Source organism: Podarcis tiliguerta, assembly GCF_965153285.1.
Source record: "Podarcis tiliguerta genome assembly, chromosome: 13".
In the NCBI taxonomy this organism is placed as follows: domain Eukaryota; kingdom Metazoa; phylum Chordata; class Lepidosauria; order Squamata; family Lacertidae; genus Podarcis; species Podarcis tiliguerta.
The window spans coordinates 46,906,235-46,928,084 of record NC_139546.1 but is presented as its reverse complement, the minus strand read 5'-3'; the positions used below and the strand labels follow the sequence as shown (position 1 = coordinate 46,928,084).

General features: G+C 47.2%; 2 protein-coding genes across 3 annotated transcripts in view; both read right to left on the bottom strand.

Moving 5' to 3' along the window:
• Positions 1-947: 947 nt before the first annotated feature.
• OXA1L (OXA1L mitochondrial inner membrane insertase) lies at positions 948-12,640 on the bottom strand. Of its 2 annotated transcripts, none has more exons than XR_014504352.1 (10): positions 12,513-12,640; positions 9,405-9,548; positions 9,073-9,262; positions 7,356-7,499; positions 6,987-7,072; positions 6,437-6,601; positions 4,260-4,589; positions 3,535-3,900; positions 2,715-2,795; positions 948-1,178 (listed from the first exon to the last, which is right to left on the bottom strand). XR_014504352.1 is itself a non-coding variant. In XM_083410536.1 (10 exons), exons 1-10 carry the CDS (start codon positions 12,600-12,602, stop codon positions 1,075-1,077), a joined length of 1,272 nt encoding a protein of 423 aa, XP_083266662.1. In that variant the 5' UTR covers positions 12,603-12,640; the 3' UTR covers positions 948-1,074. The 2 variants fall into 2 exon arrangements, 1 of the variants encoding a protein (XP_083266662.1); XM_083410536.1 differs by having other exon boundaries at positions 3,535-3,697; positions 4,485-4,589.
• An 8,374-nt stretch (positions 12,641-21,014) lies between these two features.
• LOC310663080 (uncharacterized protein) overlaps positions 21,015-21,850 on the bottom strand; it is a 192,067-nt gene continuing 191,231 nt past the window's right edge. The window contains exon 4 of the mRNA XM_083410690.1: positions 21,015-21,415. Within this exon, the coding sequence (XP_083266816.1) occupies positions 21,129-21,415 (287 nt within the window). The 3' untranslated portion in view covers positions 21,015-21,128. The remainder of the gene's footprint in view (positions 21,416-21,850) is intronic.

The window sequence follows — 21,850 nt, the reverse complement described above, 5'->3', positions numbered from 1 at the left end:
TTAAAAACCATCACTGCCTCCTGTGGCAGTGAGTTCCATAGTTTAACTATCCGCTGTGTGAAGGAGAACTTTTATCTGTCCCTGAACCTTCTGACATTCCGCTCCACTGGGTTTCCACAAGAGTTTAGTGTAATGAAAGAGGAGAAAAAACCTTTTCTCGGTCACCTCTTACCTTTTCTGTAAACCAAGTGCTCCTTCTCCTTGATGATTTCGGTTGCTCTTTTCTGAACCTCAAAAATCATAGAGTTGGTCATCCAGTCCAGGCATAGGCAATCTCGGCCAGCCAGATGTTTTGGGACTACAACTCCCATGATCCCAAGACAACAGGACACTAGTCCCGGTCAGGGATGATGAGTATTGTAGTCCCAAGACATTTGGTGGGCCAAGGTTGCCTATGCCTGATCTAGTCCAACCTCCTGCCATGAGGGAATATTTCACCCAACGCAGGGCTCTTTATTTTATTGCCCCAGGCTCATGGCCTAAGTTGCTTTTGAAAGACTGAAAGTTTGCTTTAATCCCTCTGAAAGCGAGGGCAGGGATCTGGCATGCCAGGACTACAAGAGAAGCCCCCTAGCTGGATCAGACCAAGGAGTCTGTCGTACTAATCCTGCATCTCATTGAGGGTTGCTTGGATGTTGCCAGGGAGCCAACAAATGAGGCATATAAGGCAACAGCCCCCTCCTGGGTTGGGCTCCGTTCTTGCAGCCCACACTTCCAGTAGCTAGAAAAAGGATAGGGAACCCATGTCCCACCTGTTTTGAAACTACAACTCCCATCATTCCTGACCTTTAACCCGGGGGCTGCTGGAAGCAGGAGTTTAACAGAAACTGGAGGGTTCCTCCATCCTAAATTCAAAGGCTTACAACTCCTGCAGCTTCTGTTTGTCTACATTCCCGTGTGGAAACTTTGCGGGAGAAAAATCTGGGAAGCACCAAATGTGGGAGGAGGAAATTCCACATCCTTTTATTACCTAGTCTCAGAAAACAAGAGGCGTGGACCAGGGGTGGGGAGGCGGGAAGGAGAAGGAGGCTCTTTTCCCTGTGCAAAGTCTTTTGGTTTGGTGTCGCTTGCCGCTCAGCCTAAGGTGTCCTCCCAGGGTCTCTTTCGTGGTGGCGGCTTCGCAGGACCTGGCTGGTGCTGCTCCAAAGGATTGTGGGAAAAGGTCTGGCGCAGCGGCCCTGAGTGGAAGAGAAGCCCACGCTTCGTTAGTTTGTTTCCGCAAAGCGGGCAAGGAGACTTGTCAGCCCCCACCAGGGAACTGTGTCGAGAACAGAATAAACACAAGCAGAGCCGGGCTGAATAATCAGAACATCTGTCTATGCAGCCCACTCACACATCTGGGAGTCCCACAAATAGGGTCTGAAGGCCATGCCCCTCCCTGCTCATGTTCCCTAACAGGATACAGTAGCATCCTGAGTCTGAACCCGAAGGATGGACCAAAGCGGTGGGCAACTTGTCCTACCATCCCAAGCCAGAATGACTGACAGCATGGAATGAGGGGAGCTGGGAGTCCACTCTGACCTGGTGGGGCACAGATGCCCCAGCCCCTGTCTTAGCTACTAGCCCACAACGCATCTTGTGGCAATGAGTTCCATAAGTTAATCATGCGCTCTGAGTTCTTCTGCCTGTCCTGAAGCTACCACAAAGTCAGTTTCACTGGTCTATCCGAGTTTCTATTATTGTGTGTGAGAGAAACTTGCTCTCCCCAACCCATAACTCCGCAAACCTCGATCACGCCTCCTTCCTCATATCTGAAGTTGCCATTTTGCTCAGCTGAAAAGCCACAAATACCGCAGGCTTTTCTAAGAGGGAAGGGGATTCAGAGAAGCAGCTAGTCCCACTCGCCCAAATGATTTCGGCTGCCCTTTCTGTACGCCCCCCCCCCAGTGCCATGTTTTTAAGATGTGGGGATCAGAATTCCATTATGTAGGATCAAAAAGCCCACGTGTAATTTGCAAAACGTATTCTGATGGCAAAAAATAGGTTCTTAGCACACCATATTTCTTTTTCCTTTCCTTTCCTTTTTTCTTTTTTTTCTGAACTTCTAGCATTGATACCACCTCAGACAAAATGTACAGGCGTTTTCCTCATTTTTTTAGTTATAGATCGGCCTACTCATTCCACCCTTCCTCTTTCAGTGTTTTTATTTTCCCACTGGGAGAACGAGCCTCTCACCCCAGGAACTATTCCTGCGGACGCCCATGCTAGCAGCACACAGAATGTTACCCTGGACCTGCCGTGAAGGCCCATTTTCTGCAGGGAATGGAGGGGGGGCGGGGAATCCCGGAACGGGCTGTCCCTTCCCCTTGCTCCACTTGGCAGGTCAATATTCAAATTATATGTCACTTACTCATGTGGGAGGCTGACCTTCCCACAGTTGCTAACACAACTGCAGAGGCTCGAGTGAAATAAATGTCAATGAGATGAAGGTGAAGAACCGCTAACTTATGAATAGGAGACGTATCGAAACAGTCGAGAACCTGCAGAAAGGGCCAGGGGGGCCGCCCTGAGATAACTGCCTCTTCTCAAACGACAAGATGACAGCAGAGAACTGGGAAAAGTAGTGACCTCTGATTTGCACATTGACTTGCTGGGCAGAGCAAGTGGAAGGAACAACCCATCCCAGGATCCCCTGCTCCCTGCAGGAAAAGGATGGCACATAGGCCTAGCAGCTGTGGATGGCGGCAAGTGAGGGCGAGGGGGTGAAGGATTACCTTTAGCTGCCAAATTCAGGTGGTTTTTGATGCGCCGCTCCCTCTCTTCCAGCTGCTGAGCCATCTGTGCATTTTTCCAGCCTGGAAAAGGGGGGGCATGTGGAGACGCAAGTGAGTTAACCCCGTAGGAGCTGGAGGCCTTTGAGAATCCCTTATCCCCTCCCTCGCACCGCAGCAGCCTTCAGCCACCCTGCTCCTCCCAAGTCAGCTTTCTTTTTCGTTTTCTGTTTTTAAGTAAAAATAAAAAGTGGGAAATGGTATACTACATCATTATAAGAGCTAACAATTACAGTTATGTGTAATTTATCTAGTATACAGTCGTGCCTTGGAAGTTGAATGGAATCCGTTCCAGAAGTCCGTTCGACTTCCAAAACGTTCGGAAACCAAAGCGCGGCTTCTGATTGGCTGCAGGAAGCTCCTGCAGCCAATCGGAAGCTGCGGAAGCCTCATCCAAACGTAGTTTGCAAACCAAAACAGTCACTTCCGGGTTTGCGCCGTTTGGGAGTCAAAATGTTCAAGAACTAAGTTGTTCGAAAAGCAAGTTACGACTGTATAGGTATTATTACCATCCAAATGCATATATGTTTATTTTTAACCTACTACGGGGCAAGGACCATTTATGTTTCCCAGTTATCAAACTCTGTATGTAGTTCAAAAAAACATTTTCCTCTGAAAATTTTAATTTTTCCAGCACAGTCATATTGATGTAATCTGTTCCTTTCTCCCCAAACCTAATAACTGTAGGACATTGTAAGAACGTGCGTTTTAAAAAACCCCCACTATCCTTACTGCATCTCAAACAACGTGCTGCCTTAATCACCTTTCTTGAAGTTCTTTATGAAGCCTCCCTGAGCAGGTAGGAGGCTGGGGTCGTGTTGCACCCGCTCGGGGATGCCAAGCCGGGCGCGAACTGCCGGCAACCGCAGAAAGGCCACTTGCACCAGTGAGAAGAGGTTGGATGTCAGCCAGTAGGTGAAAACGGCCTACAGGGAGGGAAAGAGAGAGCATCAAAAACCCCTTTCCTTGGCCCATCCTGTTGCAACAGGACAGCTGCCCTGTGGCATGAGAGGGGCTGGAGAATTGGGGGTCAGTGGGGAGGAAGTGGGAACAGCAGCCCCACAGGAAAAGGCATTTTGGGTCCCCCTCCAGGTGATAAAAGTTCAGGAAAGTCCCCCACAGCTCCCATCTGCCCAAGCAAGCATAAGTAAAGGTAAAGGGACCCCTGACCCTTAGGTCCAGTCATGACCGACTCTGGGGTTGCGGCGCTCATCTCGCTTTATTGGCCGAGGGAGCCGGCGTACAGCTTCTGGGTCATGTGGCCAGCAGGACTAAGCCGCTCCTGGCAAACCAGAGCAGCGCACGGAAACGCCGTTTACCTTCCCGCCAGAGCGGTACCTATTTATCTACTTGCACTTCATGCTTTCGAACTGCTAGGTTGGCAGGAGCAGGGACCGAGCAACGGGAGCTCACCCCGTCGCGGGGAGTTGAACCGCCGACCTTCTGATCGGGAAGCCCTAGGCTCAGTGGTTTAACCCACAGCGCCACCTGCATCCCACCCAAGCAAGCATAGCCGATGGCAAAGAATGATGGGAGTTGTAGTTCGGCAACATCTGGAGGACAGAGTACTCCCTGCAGGTTTCTGAATCAAACGGGGGCCAAGGCTGAGACAAAGGAACATGGGTTTGTGCAGGGCAAGTCAGAACCGGCCACGAGATGTTTCGCAGGAAATACATAAAAAGCAATCGCAATCTGCCTGCGGCGGCGTCTCACCGTCGGGAAGGAGATTGTGAGAGGCAGGATAGCGAGCGGCATCACCCGGAAAACGGTTTTCATAAGGTGGAGGTTCGGGTTCGACACTCCGGATTCTGCTCCTAGCTGCAGAGAAGGTGGACACTGTTAACACTCCTGCCATTTCCCCCATTTTTCACTGCGTTGTCCTCTCCTACATGAGGTTTTCTGCCAAGCAGGAATTTTGAAGTTGTGGGGGTGGGAAAAATTTCTAGCGAGGGACACGATCCAGAGGTAGCCACAGCCTCGCGCCCTTGGCAGTGGATCCCATCCCTCCAACAACTGGCTTTAGGAGGTTGACTGCAGCCTTATTATCTAGGCCCCAACCCCCCAATTTATTTTGGGATAAAGCAAATTCCTAACATTCAGCTTTCTCCTTACAATCTCCTTTGGGTGGGACAATTTCGGAGCTTTAGGGACAGACCAGAGAAACACTGATCTATTCTCTTCTCACGCTAGCGTCAGTAATAATAATAATAATAATAATAATAATAATAATAATAATAATAATAATAAATTTATATCCCGCCCTCCCCAGCCAAAGCCGGGCTCAGAGCGGCTAACAACAGTAAAAATAACACAGTTTACACCGGCAAGCCGTTTCCCCACAGGTTCTTGCATGAAGGAGCTAAGGAATAATAAAAATAATATGCTGGCTATTTTTTCTGGGAGGCTGGCATCAGCTGTGGTTGTCCTCTGGGTGCTGATGCTGGGACTGCCAGCAGGGCCCTCATTGTGGTTACTATCTTGTAAACAACTGAAAATAGTCTTTGTTGCTACCCCTGTCTAATACAGACCCATAATATTAGGGGCACCAAACCAATTCACACATCTGTTCCTGTCTAAGCTCTGTTTCAGAGCCCATGAGGCCTCTGGTCTCTTTATTTCCTATTTGTTCTGTGATATGCAGACACCTCAAATTTCTTCATTAGTCCACTAATTCATTTGCCTTCCCCACACCCTCTGCCCCCACAGCATAGGGGCTAGTACCCAAAGAGAGGTTTGTTCTCCACAAACCTCTCTTAATCCCCCTGTCATTGCCTCTTGCAGGATCCAATGCCTAACTATGCACTGTGTGAAAAAAACACTTTCCTTTGTATATTTATAATAAAATAAAATAATAATAATATTTCATTTATACCCTGCCCATCTGGCTGGGTTGTCCAAGCCACTGTGGGCGGCTTCCAAGACATAAAAACATAATAAAACATCAAACAGTAACAATCTGATCCAATATAAAAGTCACAATAACTTTAAAATAAACCTCTTATATCAAACAAAGCAACATTCAACAATCCCTAACAGTAAACAGCAAAATTAAACATCAGCAAATAATACTCAAATAGTTCAACCACAATAAAGAATTACCAATCTAAAATCAATAAAAATAACAGCAAATCTCAACGCATAAAATACCACAAAACCACACAAAAGGATCAGATTGAGAAACAACGAAGCACAACTTATAAAGCTATTTTTTTTTTTTTTAAATATCCCTGAACTCCTCTCTTCCCAGCTGCTGCTGCTGCTGTTTTCAAAGTCATAGTCTGGGAAAGACTGGGTGGGGCAAGGCAGTCGGAAAAGCCATTGCCTGATGAGGAACCGAAAGTCTCTCTCCCCACACAGTTCTTCCTCTGGAGCAGCTCAAATGTTGGAGGTTCAAATGTTCAGCTTTGTTGGGTACCCATGAATTCAAACGTTATGGAGAAGGAGAAGAAGAAGGGTCTCCCTAACTTACTTCCTCTACACCAGCGGTGGAGAACCTTATCGGCTCCATAGGCCAGATTCTTAACCCAGATTGGCCACATGAGCCAAATTTGACAGCGATGTGATGTTACATGTGGGCAGGCAGGTGCCTCCACCTCCCCAGTCAAAATCCATTGTATCCATGAAGGCAGTAACAAAAGGACCTCTGGAGGGACCCAAAGACTTACTTCCAAGATGGCCCACATGGTGACGGTCACTGTCAGGGGCAAGACATAGTAGGGATCGGCAGCCGTGAGATCTGAGAACCACCACAGACCCCCAGTTTGAAGGCTGGGCACAGGGAGCTCCGCCATTTTGCGCAGGGCAATGAAGAACGAGATGAAAATGGGTGCCTGAGAGAGAGAGAGAGAAAGGGAGAGAGGATGAGTGTGAGAATGGGAGGAGGCAGAACTGGGAGCAATATTCATATACCACACACACAATTTAAATATTTATATTTATTGACGCTTTCATGGTCCCCGCCCCCCATAATTTCTATTTGCGTCGCATGAATCGCTTCAGGGCACCCCGGTGTAAAAAGTGGCAAATAAATACAGTGAGAGATAAATAAACGAACAACACAGATGTGAAATTCGGGGTGGGAAGCTTCTTTCAACTGACTTTCGTATCTGGGAGCTTGCATTAATTGCTGTGACTTGCCCTGAAGTCTACAGGCAAAGGGCAGGATGTAAAAACAGAACAAAAACAAGCCGGCCTAGCAGTGGGGCAGAGACTCACTTGGACCAAGGGAACAAGAAATCCTCGTAGCGGGTTGACATCGTGGGTTTTCTGGTAGAGGTTCAGGTCCGTATAAGCTTTGGCAACTGGGGGAGAAAAGCGGAATGATTTGCGGGGAAGGCAAAGGAGATTATCGCCCACAATCTCCTTCTACAAGCCCCTTGCCCTCCCCTACAGATCAGGTCCCACCTACTGACATAATGCGGGCAACCCTATTCCTTGGGAGCTCCACTCCCCAGCCCTGTCTCCTCCTAGCAACCCAAGCACCACCTCCTTGATTCATTCAACGTGGTCTTTTCCAATGTGGTTTGTTTGCAACCCCAGCTGTGCCCCTTTTCCCCAGAGCCCTGCACCTTGCCCCATACTCACACTCAAATTTGTTCCCCGAGCGCTTGGCCTCGTTCATGCGGGTGGTCAGCTCTGAAATCTGCGGCATGTGGTTGTTGAGCTTCACTGCCTCCCTCTGGCCCTTCACGATGAGTGGGAAAACCAAGCAACGGGCCACAATCGTCCCTGAGGAGTTTGGTGGGGAGAGAGGAGGACACCCGTTACTCCCAAGTGCAATGGCTGCGATGTTACCCACAATGCAATGCCAGAAATCACTACCTTACTCAGAATGCACCCGGGTACTTCTGTTTGGGCTGATCGCCGAAGAATTGATGCTTTTGAATTATGGTGCTGGAGGAGACTCTTGAGAGTCCCATGGACTGCAAGAAGATCAAACCTATTCATTCTGAAGGAAATCAGCCCTGAGTGCTCACTGGAAGGACAGATCCTGAAGCTGAGACTCCAAGACTTTGGCCACCTCATGAGAAGAGAAGACTCCCTGGAAAAGACCCTGATGTTGGGAAAGATGGAGGGCCCAAGGAGAAGGGGACGGCAGAGGACGAGATGGTTGGACAGTGTTCTTGAAGCTACCAGCATGAGTTTGACCAAGCTGCGGGAGGCAGTGGAAGACAGGAGTGCCTGGCATGCTCTGGTCCATGGGGTCACAAAGAGTCAGACACGACTAAACAACAACAACAACAACTTCTGTTTGGAGGCTTGCGCAAAAAGGGTAGGCGGGCAAACTTCTCCTGCAGAGGCTGAAGGCATCATTTACCCAGAAGGCAGTAGTGGTGATCATTAGGGGACCACACATTTTGGTTACTAGCCTGCCTTATTAAACCCAGAGGTTTTCTACATTACATCTCTCCAAGCGAGCTAGAGGACACATTCCAGTCAAGCCAAAGAATGAGAGAAATGTGGAGCAGGGCAGGTGAGGGTGTGCGGGCTTTGGGGAAGGAGTCCTGAGGGGTGAAGAGAGAAGCCTGGAAAGCTGAATTTGGCCCCAGTGCCCAAAGTCTGGCTGCGGCCTCCGTCTCAGAGAATGGGTTGCACTTTTCCTGCTGTGCTCCTTCTCTGTGGGGCCGAGTCACAGCGGGGAAAGAGCAGAGGTGGCTTAGCACTGCATCTGGCTATTTGTCTATCCAGCCCAATACGGTGGAACCTCGGCTCCAGAACGCCTTGGGAGCCAGAACGTTCTGATTCCCGAACGATTGAAAACTGGAAATGATTGTTCTGGTTTACGAACGTTCTTTGGAAGCTGAACGTCTGGCGTGACTTCCGATTGGCTGCAGGAAGCTCTTGCAGCCAATTGGAAGCTGCGCCTTGGTTCCAGAACTGTTTCAGGAGTTGAATGGACTCCCGGAACGGATTAAATTTGGGAACCAAGGTCCCACTGTAATGCTTGCTCTGGCTGAAGCCAGCATCATTGGCAGAGAAGCTTCTCTCTCATCAGCACCAGTGACCTCGTCGTTTTAACAAGAGATGCTCTAGACTAGGGAACTGAGCTTGAGGTACAAAATTTGTGTTTGGGGTGTGCGTGTATCACCTCATGTCTCTCTCTGCGCTGTACACAATTTTTGGCTAGAGCATGTAACCTGCCAAGTGCTAAGCTCAGACTCTATTGCCAAGCTCTGGCCCCTCCCGGCTGCAGCGTCCCCCAAGCCACAGAGCCAAAGTGCCCACTCTGACGACGCTCTCTGCCAGCCCAAAGGTACATCTAAATCTCCACCCGCTTTCCCAATACAGCAGGCCCCTTCACCTGCCATGATGGCTCCCCACCACGGCAGCCCTATATCCACGTGGAGGGACTCCAAGAAGCTCTGGATCAGACCCACCGGGGTGTGGGACCCCAGGCCCAGTTCTGCAAAACTCTGCTCTTGGACAGCCTGGGCAAGGTCCCCCGCAGAGAGAGCGCCCTCTAGTGGCGGGGAGGATACAGGCTGAAGAACCTGAAGAAGGAAGAGGCAGGAAAGCAAGTTAGCATTGATTAATCTGAACGCTCTCAGCTCCCAACTGCTAGGTTCTCTTTGCTACCTTCATTTGCAACCCTCCACCGTCACCTTCCCAATTTCGCAACCACGCTGCTCTTACCTGTGTGCCAGCAGCTGCTGCTGTGCTTTGACATCTGTTTGTGGGCCTCAACAGGAGAACGTGGCAGCCGTTTTGAGGTCGCGGGTGAGGGGCAAAAGGAGATTTAACTCTGAGCAACACGAATGGAACGGACGTTCTGTGGATCTGGAAGGCAAGTTTTCAGAATCAGCATTCTGACAATGGCGCTTGCTAGGAAGACAACTACTTGTGTGATATACAGGAACATGTGCGGAACAAATTCCTCAGATTTGTTATCAACGCTGTCTGATTCCGTTTTTTTTTTGGTGGGGGAACCACTTTAAATTTACAGGGAATCAAAATTCAGTTGTAAAACCATTTTCTCTCTTTTGTAAGTTTTAGGGAGCAGGATGTATTCATAGTTCGAAGTTAAAAAATTATTTTGGGTTGGGTGGAGGGTGGGGCAACTTTGGGCAACCAGTCTCTCATTCTAACCTACTTCACAGGGTTGTTGAGAATAAACTGGGGAACATGGGAGAAACAAGTATGGCACTGTGTGCATTTAATATGTATATTTTTATAATTTTATAACTGTTTCTTCTATCTACACACATGCACATATATTAATAATCTATTAATTCTGGGCATAGTTTAGAAAGCAATAAAACACAATAGGGCAGAAAGAGTGAATCATATGTTGATGGACAGCAGATGTAAATAATATACATAATATAGATAGACCTACCCAGGTGCTTACGAAGTTGAAGCACTTTTAATTCCTCCCCCAAGCATTTTAACTTTTGTATATTTTATAGCACAGTTGCACATTTGTAAACTGCTTTAAGACTTGCGCGTCTTGCGCTTCATAGAAGGAATACAAACATATAAAATGAAATAAAAAGGAGGAAAGAAGGGGTTGCACAAAACCCCTCCATCAATATAGCGCCACATAATCCATGCCATTTTCACATGTTTCACATACATCTGCTAAGGAAGCTCTGGCCTATTTGAATTACTCCCCGCCTTTATATAATATGGCAAATTTTATTAAATACATAAATTGATCAGACTGTTAGTAGAATAGAATAGAATTTATTATTACGGTCAGAGACAAGCTCGTGAAACACAAATGGAACTACAATCCCAAAAGCAAAACAAACATTTAAAACAATACATAACAATGGATTTTAAGTTTAAAAATGCGGTAGGCATATAAACACATAAAAATTTTAAGGCAGACTACCATAGAGAAATGACCCAGAGTCGCCCGTGGATCAGAGTTTGGGAATGTTATTAACAAACTAGTTTGAATCAGGGGATGGTCTGCGCCTACAGATCTGTGCGCAGGATCTGGCGACCATCCGGGTCGTCTTGTGATCTTTAACTAACAGAGGAAGATCAAATTTTTGCTTTACTGGGAGGTCAGCAAGCCTCACCAGCAGGGGGTCAATGGTTTCTACCACATCCTAAAAGGGACATCTAAGAAATATGTGTTCGGAGCTTCTTATATCCCCCAATGGGCAGGTGCAAATTCTCTGGGCATAGGCTGTATATTGTCTCCCTGCTTAATTAACATATGCAGAATTCATCATGCAAAAGGCTGGGCTAGATGAATCCCAAGCAGGAATTAAGATTGTCGGAAGAAATATCAACAACCTCAGATATGCAGATGACACAACCTTGATGGCAGAAAGTGAGGAGGAATTAAATAACCTTTTAATGAGGGTGAAAGAGGAGAGCAAAATATGGTCTGAAGCTCAACATCAAAAAAACGAAGATCATGGCCACTGGGCCCATCACCTCCTGGCAACAGAAGGGGAAGAAATGGAGGCAGTGAAAGATTTTACTTTCTTGGGCTCCATGATCACTGCAGATGGTGACAGCAGTCACGAAATTAAAAGACGCCTGCTTCTTGGGAGAAAAGCAATGACAAACCTAGATAGCATCTTAAAAAGCAGAGACATCACCTTGCCAACAAAGGTCCATATAGTTAAAGCTATGGTTTTCCCAGTAGTTATGTATGGAAGTGAGAGCTGGACCATAAAGAAGGCTGATCGCCGAAGAATTGATGCTTTTGAATTCTGGTGCTGGAGGAGACTCTTGAGAGTCCCATGGCCTGCAAGAAGATCAAACCTATCCATTCTTAATGAAATCAGCCCTGAGTGCTCACTGGAAGGACAGATCCTGAAGCTGAGACTCCAATACTTTGGCCACCTCACGGGAAGAGAAGACTCCCTGGAAAAGACCCTGATGTTGGGAAAGATGGAGGGCACAAGGAGAAGGGGACGGCAGAGGACGAGATGGTTGGACAGTGTTCTCGAAGCTACCAGCATGAGTTTGACCAAACTGCGGGAGGCAGCGGAAGACAGGAGTGCCTGGCGTGCTCTGGTCCAGGGGGTCACAAAGAGTTGGACACGACTAAACAACAACAAATGGGCCTTTTTTCAAGGATCCTTCCAAGACCGGCGAGGGCAGAGCTGAGCTTCTGGCAAGTGTAAAAGCCCTTCTTGCATTTCTGGATACAAGAAAAAAGAGATATGCTGCCAGTGCAGCTATATGTCTCTTGATTACTACAATTTTGTAGTCGGGGCACCTTAAGCCCGGATTTAGAAGGGCTTGAGGGGCAAAACCCAGTTTCTGAAGAGTGTTCAGGACTGCTGTCTGCCAGCCTGACTGCAACTGGTCGCAAAGGATCAGTGGAGCTATACCACGGGGGAGTAGTTTCAGTGACAGCCAATTAAAGATTAATGTTAAGCTGATGTGAGTATATTCACTGAGATCTCTCCAAGGTGCCCCAAAGGCTTTTGGCTTTGTCCTCCTAGCAGCCAAAGACTCTTTAACCCCAGGTGGACTTCACACCGGCCTCTCTCTCAACCTTGGGTCCCCACGGGTTGTGGGACTACAATTCCCAACATCCCTGACTACTGGTCGTGCTCGCTAGGGGTGAAGGGAGTTGTAGTCCACCAACATCCAGGGACCCAAGGAAGGCCTCATCGCCCCTCCCCCCGCAAAGAAAACGTCTTCTTCAACAGCTGCGCCAAGGAAACTGCACCAAGCTGCTAGTCCCTGGGGTCCCGGCCCGCAAGGTCATGACCCCGAGGCCAGGGCAGCGCCGCATAGGCGTAGCGCCCGCTTCCCTGCATCACCCACCTGCCTACGGAGGCTCCCCGCGAGGGGCATCTTCCCCGGCAGCCCAGACCGGCTCCATGCTCTCCCGAACGCCGCTGCGGAAGCCGCCATCGCTCCTCGGCCCCACCCCCGGTCGCGTCACGCGCAGCTCTCGCGAGGACTGAGGGGTTGGACGCGTGACGCCCGCGCAAGGCTGCCATCTTTGTTAAGGGCAAACAAAAACCCTTCGACTTAGCGCGAAGGGTCGACATCTTGAGTGAGGGCAACTCTCCTCTCGAGACCCTGAAATTCCTTTTTTTGTTGTTTCAGGCGCAGGCGTGTGTGGGGCATGTAACCGCTGAAAGGGAGGCGCCAGTCGATTCTTTTCCCGGCTATGTTAAAAAAAGGGGGGACTAGAGCAAAGTGGGCTGGGGCCGTGTTTAAAAATAGCGATGCTGTTCTTCAATTTAGCAGTGGGAGAGAGGCGGGGTTGCTGATGCGGCCATGTTGGTTCCGGGCAATATAGAAAAAGCGGAAGCGCGGCCATGTTGGTTCCGGGCGATATGGGAAAAGAGGAAGCGCGGCCATGTTGGTTCCGGGCGATATGGGAAAAGAGGAAGCGCGACCATGTTGGTTATGGGCGATGTGGGAAAAGAGGAAGCGCGGCCATGTTGGTTATGGGCGGTATGGGAAAAGAGGAAGTGCGGCCATGTTGGTTTGGGGCAACACGAGGAAAGAGGAAGCGCGGCCATGTTGGTTATGGGTGGTATGGGGAAATAGGAAGCGCGGCCATGTTGGTTATGGGCGGTATGGGAAAAGAGGAAGCGCGGCCATGTTGGTTTGGGGCAGCACGAGAAAAGAGGAAGTGCGGCCATGCTTACTTTGGGCAGTCATGTATCGCAGAGAACCCTTTTGGGAGAAAGTTTTTTTTAAAAAAACCAACTATCTTCGCTGATTGGTATAGAGCTTGGTCAAGTTTAGCACGTGTTTAATTTTACTTCATTTTCACAATAATTCTATAACGCTTAATTTAAATACGCGCGCACACATTTAAGCAGTTTACGCAAAACAATATTCAATTAAAATACCAATAAAAAAGTTAAAAACAAGTTGACGTCAAACTGATCAAAATAGAAATAAAACCTGCAGTCTCAAAACAAATACATTTCATAAAACCTCATGTTAAATTTACGTTTTACAAAATCACACTGTTGTTATTATGATTATTATTCTCATCTCAATTTATTGCCCACTGTAATCCCAGGTCCGATGATGATTTCACATGGGTGCTCTGGAAAAGACCTCATACTGTATTTGCTAATAGCATTATTTGTTAGCAGCAGTGCTGAGCTGGAACAAATTCCTTTGAGGAACCGCGTGCATTCATCAGAAAGGTCACAGGAGGGCAGCAGAGAGCAAGGTCTGCAGGAGCGCCTTTGCTACACTTTTATCCAGTTTTCTAAAACCTTGTTGTCCTCTTCACATTCTGCAGAGATTGGAAAAGATGGAAATAGAAAAACACCCCCTGTTTTAGACTTAGGGACCTGACATCCAAGTCGTGGGGGCCCCACAGCAGAATTAAAGCTGCCCCTTTTTCTTGTTCCCTTTAAAAACAATCTCACCCCCTTCTTCTTTAGTTATATACACAACCCCCTTTTTCTTATTAATACATTATGAATCATTATGCATCCATTTTTATTCACTTCTTACTCATTTTTCATTATTATTATTATTATTATTATTATTATTACCAATTTATTCACTTAATCTTTTTAAAAATTCTCATTAAAGAATCTTATTTTACTTTACTTCTTTTACCTTTGCCCATTTCATCCCTATTTTATCTTTTAAATCTCACAACTTCAACATTTTGAATTTTTGATTTTTTTTGCTTTTTTTTTTTAGTATCTACTTCTCCATCCCCTCCTTCCCCCTTTTTTCCTATTTACTTACTATTATGGTTTCCCCCCTTGTCTTTTCTGAATAAACAAACAAACAAACAAACAAACAAGAATACTAAACAGTATATTTATATGCATATGGGAGGGTGAGTTATTGGGTTGTTTTTATTTTTATTTCATATTTTATGGTTTTATATTTTGATTTTGTTCTGTGACAACTGCCCTGAGACCTCTGGGTATAGGGTGGTATATAAATTCTAATAATAATAATAATAACAACAATAATAATATATTCCCCCACCAATTTTCAAAAGGACTTTCCCCTCTTTTTCTTTTCCTTTCTTTTCTGTCTTCTCCTTTATCTCACACTCTAACTTGAATCACTACCACAACTTTTGATTTTTAAATATAATTACATTAGCCTTTAATTTTTTAAAACTCTTATCTGTGAACTCCCAACCCCATCTCCCACCCTTAACTTGACTCCACCCCCTCTTGTGTGTGCATGGATGTGTGTGCACAAGTCAGTCTATCTGTAAAAAGCCTCCTACTGCCCTCATGTGGACTTAACCACTTACTCCAAGTGTCTTAAAAAGCGGGTGATGCTGTGGTCTAAAACCACTGAGCCTAGGGCTTGCTGATTGGAAGGAAGGTTGGCGGTTCGAATCCCCGCAACGGGGTGAGCTCCTGTTGCTCAGTCCCTGCTCCTGCCCACCTAGCAGTTCGAAAGCACATCGAAGTGCAAGTAGATAAATAGGTACCACTCCGGCGGGAAGGTAAACGGCGTTTCTGTGCGCTGCTCTGGTTCGCCAGAAGTGGCTTTGTCATGCTGGCCACATGACCTGGAAGCTGTACGCCGGCTCCCTCGGCCAATAAAGCAAGATGAGTGCTGCAACCCCTGAGTCGTCCGTGACTGGACCTAACGGCCAGGGGTCCCTTTACCTTTACAAGTGTCTTAACATCAAACCATGTTAATTTGCATCCCAGGTTGTTGCACTCAGGTACTGCTTGTGGGGCATTTGGTTGGCCATGTGGAGAACAGGTTGTTATACCAAATGAGCCACCATTTTCTTAAGTTCTCTTTCTCTATATTGAAGACTCATGGAATGAGAGAACGATGGAGTTGGAAGGGACCCAGGGGTCATCTAGTCCAACCCCCCTGCTACGCAGACATCTCAGCTAAATTGCTGAAAAAAATTGTGGCCAATAGTTCCACTTTTTTGCTGTTTTTTTTTGCCAGTTCCAGGGACACTGGAAGGTGTGCTATAGCTTACCCACTGTAGCACAATTTAACTTCTTAAAAAAGGAACGAAATAGACTTTTCTAATTTTGTGCGTGATGTCCTTCAGAGAGAGGCCACACCTGCATATCAGAAACTGCTCTCAGTTTCCTATCTTGAACCAATATGCTTATGTCCCATTGTCAGGGAACTGCCATCAACTCAGAGGCGAGAGATGGAAGGGCAGTTGTGTTATGGGAGCATTTGAAAATCTTGCGAAGCAGTTCTTCTTCCGGTGAGGAGGAAAGCCCCACCTCCAGTGGAGCAGAGGTGCAGGGACCAGAGGATGCTAGGGAGAGCCTCAACACCGAGCCTGAGCAAACCGGAGAGGCGGGAAGTACGCCCCTGCCAGCGCCCATTCTGCGCAGTAGGCTTCGGCGCAGGGAAGGGCAAAAAAGGTTGGGTGAAATATACCAGTTGAGTTGAGTGTGGATTTCATGCTCTTTATTCAGCTCATAGTAGTGAGGAATGAAAGTTCCCCCAAAATATCTGCTTTATATACATTATTTACACAATGGGCCGCACGTGATTGGCTAATTCTGGGATTCTCCTGTAGGCCAATCAGGTTGCGGATTCACTTCCACCTGGAGCTGGATTGGGTGGCTCCTGCGGACCAATCATACTGCTGCATTGTTCTAGGACCAATCAGACTGCTGCACTCTGAATCTTATTGTTCTAGGACCAATCAGACTGCTGTCTTTTGAATCCTATTCAACTCAGTACATAACATTGGGGGTGACTTGACTTTTATGCTGGGGGAGGTACAAAGACCAACCACTCCCAGATTCTGCTAGCGATTGAGCCAGACATGAATTTACGACGCTCTTCACTGTAAATAGTTTGCACCAAGAATAAAGCCTGGAAAAGACAGGTCAGAGTCTTGCCTGTTTACTCTTGAGCAACCACACCAGCATCAGACACCCATGATATAGAAAGAAACATGGAATGGGCCTGACTTAATTCATTAATTAATCTCAATTCATTAATTAACCCCCTTTTATAGATTACCGGTAGTTAAATGAATGGTGTTCACAGCAAATGCTGCTTTTAGTATCCTCAGATATGAACCAGATGCATCCTTGTATTAGTTTAGGTTTTGATAACAACTTTTATCCAGATATGTTTTTTTTATATTTGATGTTTTTTTTTAATGCTTTGATGGCAGTAGGCTATCCTGAATCAAAATTATAGCAGAAGTTGATTTAGCCCTTGATTTATCAAATGAATTTATGTCGTGGCCTGACGCAGATTGTAGCATTGGACTAAAGGGAGGCCCTCAAGGGGCTTGTGGGTGTTGATGGGAAACTGTGCTAGAGATAGATAAAGCAAAAGTCTTAAGTAATGTTACAGAGGGATGTGGGTGGTGCTGTGGGTAAAACCTCAGCGCCTAGGACTTGCCGATCGCATGGTCGGCGGTTCGAATCCCCGCGGCGGGGTGCGCTCCCGTCGTTCAGTCCCAGCGCCTGCCAACCTAGCAGTTCGAAAGCACTCTTAAGTGCAAGTAGATAAATAGGGACCGCTTACCAGCGGGAAGGTAAAAGGCGTTCCGTGTGCTGTGCTGGCTCGCCAGATGCAGCTTGTCACGCTGGCCACGTGACCCGGAAGTGTCTCTGGACAGCGCTGGCCCTTGGCCTCTTTGAGTGAGATGGGCGCACAACCCTAGAGTCTGTCAAGACTGGCCCGTACGGGCAGGGGTACCTTTACCTTTTAATGTTACAGAAGCCTCTTTGCTCTTTTCATCATCAGACACTAAAAGGAGAGCTGAGTATGAGCATGTTGTATGGAGGGAAGATACTGTGAAGCATATGACAGGATATTGGACTTGAGCCTGGTGGAATGTGACCCAGATTCAAATATGAAACTCTCCAGTGGCTGTTCTAAGGATTACATGGGATGGCCACATATACAGTGGTACCTCAGGATGCGAACGGGATCCATTCCGGAGCCCCGTTCACATCCTGAGCAGAACGCAACCCACGTTTGCGCGGTCACGGGTTGTGATTCGCTGCTACTGCACATGATGTCATTTTGAGCGTCTGCGCATGCGTGAGTGGCGAAACCTGGAAGTAGCCTGTTCCGTTACTTCCAGGTTGCCGTGGAACGCAACCTAAAGCATATTTAACCCGAGGTATGACTGTATACAGAACTCAGAGTTCTGCAACCCCCAACTTGGATACAACTGGTGGTTTATCATTTTTCTTTATTATTAAATTCAAATCCCACCTTTTCACCAAAGAGTTGAAGGTGGCACAGATACGCCCTCCAAGCCTCCTGATTTTCCAGGGACAGTCCTAGAATTATGAAAGCCACCCCAGTTTCTGATTTGACCCTGGAATGTCCCAATTTCTCCCCACCAGTGCCGAGTTTGGTGAGGAGGTTGAACCTGCATGTGTCCTGAATGAGCGAGGGAGCATTGCGTTGCCTCTCCATGGCTTCTCATAGAGCGCAGGCAAGGAGGAGGAGAAACTGCCACCAGCAAGGCCCAGCCTCATGTGATGTGTCAGCTCTGAGGGGAGACAGAAGGCCGGGACACCCTGTGTGGGACGAAAGGGGGAGTGGAGCAAAGCGCTTTGAGTCTTGACTTTTTTTAGAAAAAAATGTTTTGGGCATCCGCGTTTGATCTTGCTCCTTTCGGAATTTTATTTATTGGTGCGTGTGTCTTTTTCTTGTTAAATCTACCACAAAGGATAAAATCATAATAGAAAAACACCAAATACATAAGCAAAATGAAAATGAAAATAACCTTATGATCTGTCCAGAACACGTTTTATAAGGGCATTGGATAGCAACCAACCAAAGATCAGGTTAAAGAGGAACATTTCTGCCTGGTGCCTTAATGTGTATAATGGAGGGCCATTAACAACACAAGAAAACTCCTTTCCCCTTGCCCTGAGGTGTGAACAGAGGCAGGGATTTCAAGTGATGGGCTGGGGTGTTTGAAGGGACAGGAAGAGGCAGTTTTTGAGCAAGGTTCCCTGGGAAGAAGCGGCAGGAGAGGAGCTGAGCTCCATCTTGGGCAGGTAGGCTGAAGGATGCCTGCGCTGCTGCCCCATTAAATGACCATGCTGTAAGATTTGTACTCCCACCATGCAGACTGAAGGTGTAAATAGGTGAATAAACCATGAGTTTGACCAAACTGCGGGAGGAAGTGGAAGACAGGAGTGCCTGGCGTGCTCTGGTCCACTGGGTCACGAAGAGTTGGACATGACTAAACGACTAAGCAACAACAATAATAGTCTTTACTGCGTTTTCTATACCTCCAAAGGGACACAGACCCTGTGTAAGTGCCAGGGACCCCATGGACTCTTGCCCCCACTCGGCAAAGAGAAGGGCAGGCATTCAACTTTTGTAAGAATATTTTAGGTCACACCATAGATTTATATAACAGCATTACAATATTGGCTGTTTTATTTTCAGTTTTTTTGCAGGAATCCCAGCAACCAGTCTTCTTAATCCCAATCCGGTTCTTCAAGCTGCAATGCATGGAGTCAGGACACAGGATGTGGGCTTGTATACAGGGGTGCCATCTTGCCCGCAGGATTGTGGGTGCCCACAGCCGTAACATGGAGGTGCAACATCACACGCACACGCCTGCACATAGTGCTCATTGACTTTGTGGGTGCCCAGTCCCTGCAAATTACATTATTGTGGGTGCCCAAGCACCCACGGCCCCCTGGAGTTGACTCCTTTCCTTGTATATTTCCTTCTCATTCTTGCTGGCGCTATTGTGATACACCACACAGGGCCATACCCTTGTATTTTTACAGGTTTACAATTAGTGTCATTTTTTGGATTTGAGCCAGAACACAATTCTGCCGTATTTGTGGGTGAGAAGATGGGAAGGAGGAGATTTCTGCAATTTTTCAACAGGAGGGGAATGCCAGTGAAATGGAGGATCTTGCTGGCTGTAGCGGAAGCAGACGGAGGGAGGGGTTACCAGCTGGCTGCAGAATCTACACAGAAGTGGGCTTTTGTGCTACCCTGGTGGATGGCCGTGGCCTGTGAACATGGCTCTAGAGTAGAACTTGGTTCAAAGGACAGCAGCTACATGAAGACAAACAGGATTGAAGTGACGCTCTGGGGGTCATGGAAAGCAGGGCAGGGAACATTGCAATATCACATGCTGTCGATTGTAGCAGCTGCCAGAGGGCAGGCGAAGAGGAGGAGAGACTGCCACCAGCAAGGCCCAGCCCTGTGTGTGATGCGCCAGCTCTGAGGGGCAGGCGGAGGGTAGGGGCAGCCTGGGTGGGACGAAAGGGGGACTGGAGCAGGTTTAATCTTGCCTCTTTCTTAAAAAAATATTTATTGGTTTGTTTGTGTAAATTTACCAAAGAAAATCGGTACTAAGGTTTTTTGTCAGGGTAGTAGAGGGACTGTGTGTGCGATGTCCAGGGACTGCTTAAAATCACATGATCCAATGAGTGTATTGTTATAGATTTAGTGGTGGCATAGCTGTCAACTTTTCGCTTTTCTTGAGAGGAATCCTATTCGGAATAAGGGAATTTCCCTTAAAAAAATGGAAACGTTGACAGCTATGAGTGGTGGGGATCCCCCTAAACCCAAGAAATGAAGAAATGTTAGGATCCTGGGACCATTTCCCTTCTCTCTTTACGTTTTGGGGTGGGGGGAGTATGAGAGAAAAGGAGAGGAAACAGCTATTAAGTGTGGACATAACTGATGGACAACAATTGGTTTTGGTGTGTTCAAGTTGCTGCAAAGGTTGGGTTTGAAAAACAACATTGGCTTAAAACCTCCTGTATCTTATAGTGTGACCTCTGCACAGTTGCCCCTGAATTAGCTATTTGTTGTTGTTGTTTAGTCAAGTCCAACTCTTCGTGACCCCATGGACCAGAGCACGCCAGGCACTCCTGTCTTCCACTGCCTCCTGCAGTTTGGTCAAACTCATGTTGGTAGCTTCAAGAACACTCTAAATTAGCCATTTAGGGAGGTCTTGAAATGTGTGGACTGGGCCACCAGGGCAAGCGTCTGAACCTTCATCTGATAGGAAATGTTTTGCAGGAGTGGGCAACAGATTAAAAATGTGACATTGAGAAGGATCGTATGGCGGAGGGAGTGAGAGTGAGAAATGTCCTTATTTTCAAATGAGGAATGTTGGAGAGTATGCATACAGTGTACTCTGCCTCCCCATTTTATCCTCAAAAAACCCTGGTGAGGTGGGTTATGTGGATAGACAGTGACTAGCCAAAAGCGTTCTAGTGAACTTCATGGTTATGTGCTAAATAAACTTTGCTTCTACAATAATCAAACTTTAACACGATTTTGCAGGGAGATTAATCCATTCCCCGCCCCGCTTCTTTCCAGAACCCACCCACCACCTCAATCAAGTGATCACATCATGAAATATCTGTGAGTTTGCTCACTTTTATTTAGTCTTAGGCTATACAATTACATGGAAATTATTGAATCTGGGATAGGCTAAGGAGGGAAAACTGGGATAGGTTGAGCAAGGGGTGTGCATCACTTTTCACCCTGGGATTTCTCCTCAGGCCTCTGGGTGGGCTCCTCGATGCCTGCTGTGCGGGTAAACGTACAGGAGTATGAAGTGCCGTTGTTCCAGTCAGAGTAGGGGACAAGCACCTGGCTGAAGGCCAAGAGGGAATCCTTGATGCTGCCCTTCAAGACTCGGGGATTCACATGGTGACCTTCAAGGAGGGCATTCTTCACCCACTGGACAGAAACTTCACTTGCATTGAGCCCTATGACCATGCCGGTGAGGATTGTCTGTGCTCGCTGAAGGCTGCTTTCTTTATGGTTGGCAGGGGAAAGTATGAGAGAAAGGGAGAGGCAACAGCTATTAAGTTTAGACATAATTGATGGACAACATTTATGACACCATTTAGTGCTGATTATTTTCTGCTGGATTCTCTGACAAACATTTTTAATCTGTAGATAGAGGGTGTAGATCCTTAATGAAAGCTTTCAGGAGCAAAGGGGATTTAACTGAAGTTCTTGTGTGTGTGGATGTGAGTAGGAAGATCTGTGGCACGTACATGGGGCTTCCTTGAGCTAGATGAGGACAAGGTGGGATAGTGGAGATTCCAGGAATATTTACAGAGCTCCTTTCCCCAACATATTTAAAGAAAGCGCCCAGCACAAAAAGCACCCCAGCCTTCCCAGAGAAGGTATTGGTGTATAGGCTGGGTTTGAAAAAGAAGGATAGCGTTTTTTTGCATTGCCAG

Bases quoted from the DNA above. Each gene is read 5' to 3' on its own strand.
- OXA1L (XM_083410536.1), bottom strand. From the start codon at position 12,602: ATGGCGGCTTCCGCAGCGGCGTTCGGGAGAGCATGGAGCCGGTCTGGG. The intron at 9,263-9,404 runs GTAAGAGCAGCG...TTCCTTCTTCAG, and splicing joins CAGCAGCTGCTGGCACACAG to GTTCTTCAGCCTGTATCCTC. The intron at 2,796-3,534 runs GTGATTAAGGCA...CCCCTTTTCCAG, and splicing joins CATAAAGAACTTCAAGAAAG to GCTGGAAAAATGCACAGATG.